The 7354-nt window shown below is 37.3% G+C and overlaps 2 protein-coding genes across 2 annotated transcripts in view; one reads left to right on the top strand and one right to left on the bottom strand.

Moving 5' to 3' along the window:
- Positions 1–1987, bottom strand: part of ncbp1 (nuclear cap binding protein subunit 1) — a 19130-nt gene extending 17143 nt beyond the window's left edge. Inside the window, exon 1 of the mRNA XM_014027325.1 lies at positions 1853–1987. Coding sequence (XP_013882779.1) covers positions 1853–1886 — 34 coding nt within the window. The 5' untranslated portion in view covers positions 1887–1987. The remainder of the gene's footprint in view (positions 1–1852) is intronic.
- Positions 1988–2074: 87 nt separating this feature from the next.
- tstd2 (thiosulfate sulfurtransferase like domain containing 2) lies at positions 2075–6497 on the top strand (the record flags this gene model as incomplete). Its single annotated transcript, XM_014027327.1, is given in 7 exon segments — positions 2075–2364; positions 2847–3121; positions 3227–3335; positions 5156–5275; positions 5412–5517; positions 6103–6218; positions 6339–6497. Coding segments are annotated over 7 exon segments (1026 nt in total), but the record flags the coding sequence as incomplete, so codon positions are not given.
- Positions 6498–7354: the final 857 nt, after the last annotated feature.

Below are 7354 nucleotides of genomic sequence, written 5' to 3'. Positions count from 1 at the left end.
TACGAACCCTTTGTACGAACAAAAGTAAGAGAAATTTAGGATAAGAATGCGAACATGTTCTTGCATGAGGCCCATTGATTGGCCAGAGAGTAACATCATCAACCTCCTTCACAAGAATCAAACCATTTTCAAACAGGTAATCTAACACAGTGGTACTCGGAGGAGTTGCCCTCCACTTGACACTTTTTTATTTTCTAGTGGAAACACTGCATTGTTTTGTGGGTCGGAGACAGAAAAGTTTGGAATCACCGGAACAGACGGAGAGCAAAAAGTAAAATGTTTTTTTGTGTTTACTGTTACTGATGATTGTTTAGACGTATGATCAACACCAGAACAAAAATAAAGACCAACACAAACACTGCATTTCTTCAAAAATATGAACGTTACACAAAAAGATCATTTAAATCATAGAAAAATTGTTTGTTTCTCTTGAATTTTAAACAGCTGAATAATTTCTCTTTTAAGATTCCAGAGGTCTATAAAGTACTTGTAAGTAAAAGWAAAACTACATGAACAGAAAGTGATTTTGGTAAAAATAAATTTGACTGATGAGAAAACTACTCAAGTAAAAGTCATGAAACTGTTCACAAAAATTGGGAAAGTAAAATTAGTTTTACACACTCTCTAAGAAATAAACTGTTGAATTTACTGAACCAAACTRGCTCCACTAAACCAGGTTGAGTAAATTGAGCGATTTATTTATATTATTTGCTCAGTTTACTCAACTAGGCTCAGTGGAGCCAAACTTTGAATAAATTCAACATTTCATTTTTTATAGTGCATAAACATATTTCATGATGAGTTCAAACATATTTAATTTTGTAACGAGTAACTAGGTGTTATATTTTAAAGTAAAGCAGTAAAAGTATCATTTTTTATAGCTTTAAAATGTAACAAAGTAAAAGTTGCTGTTTAAAAAATAGTTGGTAAAATTACAAATCCTCAAAAAAAAACTATTTAAGTCCTGTAACAAAGTAAATGTACTTACGGTAGTTACTATAAACCTCTGAAGATGATTATAATTATTCTTGTGTTTATTTTCAATCTGATGCGACTCAGCTTTGGGAAAAAACGACAGTATTATTAGTTTGTATGAAGGTTTCGACTCCTAAAAAGCCACTTAAACTTACTTTTKACAGACTAATTTACATCTCGATAACACTGCGCTTAATTTGGTTTTATTGATCTGTTTTTATTTTTTAACATTTTGTCTGTATTTATACTAATTTCTGTATTTTAGTGACARGATTTGGATACTTTTTGTGCTTCTGTTTAACTGCTGCAAACAAAGAAATTAAGTTTTAAAAATACTAAGTGTAATTGTTAACAGTTTTTTTTTATTATTATTATTTCACACTCAGGTGTTTTTACATTTTTGAGTAGGAGATCCTTTTGTAATTAGACGCAGCCCAACAACGTTAGGCAATGTTCATTGTTTTGGTTTACAAACAGAATTAGCTTGTATAAAAACACATTCCTTCCTAAATAACAATAATATTGACTTTTAACACAGTCAGGAGACAAATTTTATTTGTTTAAAGCACTGTGTTACTTTGAGGTTAATAAGTTTGTCTCTGCCCATCAGCGCCCTTTAGRTTAGCCACCAAGCTAACGGTAACAGCAGAGCGTCTGTCAGTCTCAAAAACAAATACTCTTCACTGTTTCACATCATTAAGTACATCGTTGTTAACTGCCAATTAGTCATTTTAAATTACTTTTTAAAAGGAAAGCTTAAAAATCCCAAGTGGCCTAGTAAAAAGGCACAATCCACCTGCATGCGTGAATGAAGTGAAAACACGCTAACATTAGCCGACCATTAGCAAACCCACGGAGTGTTTATCCGCTGACTTACCATCGTTCTCATCGCTGTGTCGCCTCCTGGACATTTTCACCACTTTATTATAAAAAAAAATAATGCCGAGAGAAAAAACTAATCCTGATAAACAAGCTTATTCAGCGTGTACGCCGCCGCCGCTGCTGCAGCAGAAAAATGACAGCGGTGTTTGATTCGAGTGAAGCACTTCCGGAGCAAAGCGGAAAGTCCGTCGTCCTTTTYCTTCCGTCGACTCGCTCTCGGCTAGGCGTAAATCAGATGCACGTTTAAGAGTTTATTTGACATAAATCGAGGTTTTAAACTACRAGAATTCAAACCAGCAGAACAGTAAATCGATACATTGTATTTTAGTCTTTTATATTAGCTAAAAAAATAGATTGTAAACTAAAATGGAAGCGGCTGAAACAGCAGCTTGCTGCTCGGAGTTCATGAACTGGGAGATTGAAACCTCGACCTCCTGTAACGGATTAAAACAAGAGAAACAACTTTCTGCCTCACAAAGAAGATATTACAGCTTCTGCAGGAGAAAGGTAAGAAAATGCTGAACTGAGCAAATTTTATATAGAGAGCCCCCTGGAAATGTTACATTTGTTAAAGACTGGAAACACTTTAAAAAACATTATCCTGCAGAAAAATGCCTTTACTTCAGTCAGTTGTAAAGATGTTAAGCTAAATTTTGAATAAAGAAATGTAAATCCTTAAAGAAAAAGACTGGAAACAAAACCGGAAGTGACAGTGATGAAGATGTTGAGGTTGGATGAGGTGCAGCACAGGTTGAAGGACTGAGAGATGAAGTTAGAGAGACCAGACTGAGATGGTTTAGACCATGTCCAGTCCAGAGGAGGGACAGATTGTCCTCATGCATCTCAATCATCCAGGTAGAAGAAAGAAAAGTTGAGCAGGTCCTCAGTCTGAGGAGTTACAGGTAAACTCAAACAGGTGTGGTGATGAGGAGGGACCAGCYGAATGGAGACTCCCGTTGCATCAAACGTCTCTGTTTTTCCTCCTCCAGTCTTTCGCCGCCTTCGTTGCATCAAAGAGGAAGGACACGTGTGGAGCAGGAAGCGCGTCCTGGAGCTGCTGCGGCCGGACCTTCGGCGAGCACGCCGCCGTCCACAAACACGTGGCCCAGGCTCACGGCGCTGAGCTGCAGCAGCTCGCACGGGCCTCGTGTGAACATCTGCCACAGCAGCTGGAGGGAGACGCCGAGCGGCCGCAGGACGAAGCTGTGGACGTTTCTGAGTGGATTCCRGATGTTAGCCACGTCCCGGAGGAGCGGCTTCAAACGTAAACAAAGATCAGCTGTTTCATTTCTGCTGCCGCTGCGGTGGAAATCAGTCCGACTGAACAACAGCTGACGTCTGTGTGTTTCTGTCTCCTGCTGYCGTGAAGCGGTCCTGGAGAGGTTCTGCTCTTCTATCGGTACTGTCAGGTGGACGACCCGCGGACCATCTGCACCTGGCARAAAGCTCTGTGTGAGAAGCTCAACTTAACCGGCAAGGTGAGAGAACCTGCAGCAGGAAGTTTCATCAAGAAAATGAAAAATTAACAATTTCAGCTGTTTTTATTTTTTTTCCGGCTACTCTTTAGCTGTTTGGTTTTTGCTAAATCAAGTTTTTTCAAGGTAAATCCACATGTTTGTGGCCTGTTAAGCTTCTTTCTGCTTAAATCAGCAAACATGCTCATTTTGCTTCTTTTTGTTAATTTTAGCTTTTTTTAGTTACATTTTAGCTGTTTTTCTGCAAATTTTGGCTGTTTTAGATATTTACACCAAACCTTTTTTAATTGTCTGCTAATTTGAAATATTTTACCCTCCTATTGTTTGTGTGTTAATTTCAGCTTGTTTCTGCTAGCTTTAGCTTCCTATTGCTAATTTTTAGCTTTTTTCTGCTATTGTTGCTATCTGCTCCTTTCAGATATTCTTTTGCTAATTTCTACTTTTTTGTGCTTCTGTCTGCTAATTTAAGCTTTTAATTCTTTTTTCGAGTGATTTATGCTAATTTTAGCTGTTTTCTGTACATTTGGCTACCATTTAGCTTTTTATTGCTAAATAAAGTTTTTTTTTCAAGCTAAATTCACATTTTTGTTGGCCTATTAACCTTTCTGCTTAAATCAGCAAACATGCACCTTTTTCTTCTTTTTGCTAACTTCAGGTTTTTCAGCAACATTTTAGCTGTTTTTCTGCAAATTTTGGCTGTTTTAGATATTTACACCAAACCTTTTTTTAATTGTCTGCTAATTTGAAATATTTTACCCTCCTATTGTTTGTGTGTTAATTTCAGCTTGTTTCTGCTAGCTTTAGCTTCCTATTGCTAATTTTTAGCTTTTTTCTGCTATTGTTGCTATCTGCTCCTTTCAGATATTCTTTTGCTAATTTCTACTTTTTTTGTGCTTCTGTCTGCTGATTTAAGCTTTTAATKCTTTTTTCTCCGAGTGATTTATGCTCATTTTAGCTGTTTTCTGTACATTTGGCTACCATTTAGCTTTTTATTGCTAAATAAAGTTTTTTTTTCAAGCTAAATTCACGTTTTTGTTGGCCTATTAACCTTCTTTCTGCTTAAATCAGCAAACATGCACCTTTTTCTTCTTTTTGCTAACTTCAGGTTTTCAGCTACATTTTAGCTGTTTTTCTGCTAATTTTGGCTGTTGTAGCTTTTTTACAACAAATTGCAACTTGCTTGTTGTCCTTTTCTTAATTTTCTACAACAAATTGCAGTTTTATTAGTCCTTTCACTGTGTGCTAAATTCAACTTGTTTCTGCTACTTTTAGCTTATTTTTGTTGCTAATTTTAGCCTTTTTTAGCCTTGCTTAGCATGTTTTATTTAGTTTTTCACTCATTTCATCTGTTTTATGGTGAATTAACTTCTTTTGTCTTTTATCTATGTAGCTTAATTTTGGTGGGATAGTAGCCGAGCACAATCTGGACCATAAGCTGAAAGCTAATTAGCATGTGGCGGTGGCTAACAAAGCTAAAAGAAGCYGTCCATGAGTTGGTGGAGCTCTAACTCTGCAGCCGTGTAACACAGGAACGTCAAACTTCACAGCTAGACTGTGGGTCAATGATACTTGGTGATGTTAGGGTCAAAGGTCAACCCTTTTCTAAAACAGTTCTGTATTAATAACTTTAATGTAAACATGTTCAATCACACAGCTAAACRTGTCAATTTAAAGGTCACAAAGCTTCCTGTACTTGAAACGTTTTTCTGCCTTTTTTAGCTGATATTTTCCTTCAGCTTTTTTGACACATTTTGTGATTTTTAAACAGACTCACTGCKTTTACAGGAAATGTGAATTCTCCAGTGAGTTGTTCTGATCTTCAGGTGCGGGTAGCAGCCGAAGGCATCAACGGGACGGTCGGCGGCACCGAAGCGGCCACAGAGTTTTACATCCAGGCCATGATTTCACATCCGCTCTTCAAGATGGAAAAAGAGGATTTTAAGGTCAGAATAAAAAAAGAAATCCTGTTTGTCCTTTCAGCAGAAGCTTCTCTAAAGTTTGTTTGAATTTTTTTTTAAATACATCTTGAAATGATTGAATTCAGAAATGTTCTCTTCTTCTGTGGTGGTTTGGGTTCAGACCAGCCGCGGYGGCGCCGAGTGTTTCAGAGACCTGAAGGTCGGCGTCTTCAAGGAGATCGTTCCCATGGGGGTCGACCCCGATGTGGTCTCCTACCAGCTGGCAGGTCTGATACCAGAAATACTTCTCAGATTATTCTCAGATTATATTCAGATTACTCTCAGATTATATTCGGATTATTCTCTGATTATTCCCAGATTATATTCAGATTACTCTCAGATTATATTCAGATTACTCTCATATTATATTCAGATTATAGTCAGATTATTCTCAGATTATGCTCAGGTTATACACAGAATATATTCAGATTATTCTCTGATTATTCCCAGATTATATTCAGATTACTCTTAGATTATATTCGGATTATACTCATATTATGCTCAGATTATACTCAGATTATAGTCAGATTATGCTCAGGTTATACTCAGAATTTATTCAGATTATTCTCTGATTATTCCCAGATTATATTCAGATTACTCTCAGATTATATTAAGATTATACTCATATTATGCTCAGATTATAGTCAGATTATTCTCAGATTATACTCAGATTATTTTCAGATTATATCAGTAATCTTAATCCCACCTACAGTTTTCTTTTAAATAATCATCGATCAGTTCTGGGTGTCAGCGGGTCTTTAGGACCGGTCCAGTTCTTCCTGACCCGGTTTCTTCTCTGTTTGGYGTCTCAGGAGTTCATCTGGAACCCGAGGAGTTTCATAAAGAGGTGGAGGCTCTTTTGGCCCAAAAGCATTTGAGAAACGACACCGTCCTTCTGGACTGTCGCAACTTCTACGAGAGCAAAATAGTGAGTTTTTATCGTTTTAAAGAGCTGAAGATAAAAACTGACGTAAACAGAAAGTAAACAGACGTGACGTCACGTTTCTTTAACCGTTTTTAAAAATCGTAAGTTTGATTTTCTCCTCAGGGGCAGTTCTCTCAGTGTCTGGCTCCAAACATACGGAAGTTCAGCTACTTCCCGGACTATGTGGACCAGAACCTGGAGCTGTTCCGAGACAAGAAGGTCCTGATGTACTGCACCGGAGGGATCCGCTGTGAGCGAGGCTCCGCCTACCTCCGCTCAAAGGTTCGGCTCCTATTTCTCTTTAGCTAGTGTTTCACTGCTTTCGGCTTTTAGCTACATTTTTGTTACTTTAGATTTTGAGTATTAGTTTTATGTCTCTTGTAACATTTAGCTGCTTTTAGCTAGCCTTCAGCCACTTTTTGCTGCTATTAACTACTTATTGATTCTTCTAGCTATTTTCTGCTGTTTCTAGCTACTTTTTGCTTATTTTAGCTACTTTCTGCTCCTTTTAGCCACTTTGTGTTTCTTTTAGCTAAAGTTTTATACTTTAGTTTTTGGGTAGCCTTTTGTTATTTTCGTGTTTCAGCTATCATTTAGGTGCTTTTAGCCTGCGTTCAGCTGCTTTTAGCTACTTTCTGCTGCCTTTAGCTAATTTTTGCTGTTTTTAGGTAGCCTTCAGCTGCGTTTAGCCACCACTCTTTGCTTTTTTAGCTACTTTTTGCCATTTTTACTTCTATTAGCTGTTTTCTGCTGCTTTTAGCCACTTTTTGCTTCTTTTAGCTGCTTTAGCTACTTTTTGCATCTTAGTTACTTTCTGCTGCTTTTAACCACTTTTAGCTACTTTCCGCTGCCTTTAACTACTTTTAGCTACTTTCTGCTGCTTTTAGCAACTTTTAGCTTCTTTCTGCTGTTTTTAGCCACTTTTAGCTACTTTCTGCTGCTTTTAGCCACTTTTAGCTTCTTTCTGCTGTTTTTAGCCACTTTTAGCTACTTTCTGCTGCTTTTAGCCACTTTTAGCTTCTTTCTGCTGCTTTTAGCCACTTTTAGCTACTTTGTGCTGCCTTTAGCCACTTTTTGCTTCTTTTAGCTACTTTCTGCTGCTTTTAGCCACTTTTTGCTTCTTTTAGCTACTTTCTGCT

Source organism: Austrofundulus limnaeus, unplaced genomic scaffold, assembly GCF_001266775.1.
Source record: "Austrofundulus limnaeus strain Quisiro unplaced genomic scaffold, Austrofundulus_limnaeus-1.0 Scaffold635, whole genome shotgun sequence".
Classification (NCBI taxonomy): Eukaryota; Metazoa; Chordata; class Actinopteri; order Cyprinodontiformes; family Rivulidae; genus Austrofundulus; species Austrofundulus limnaeus.
Note: the sequence above shows the minus strand (reverse complement) of the source record. Positions and strands in the feature narration are given on the sequence as shown.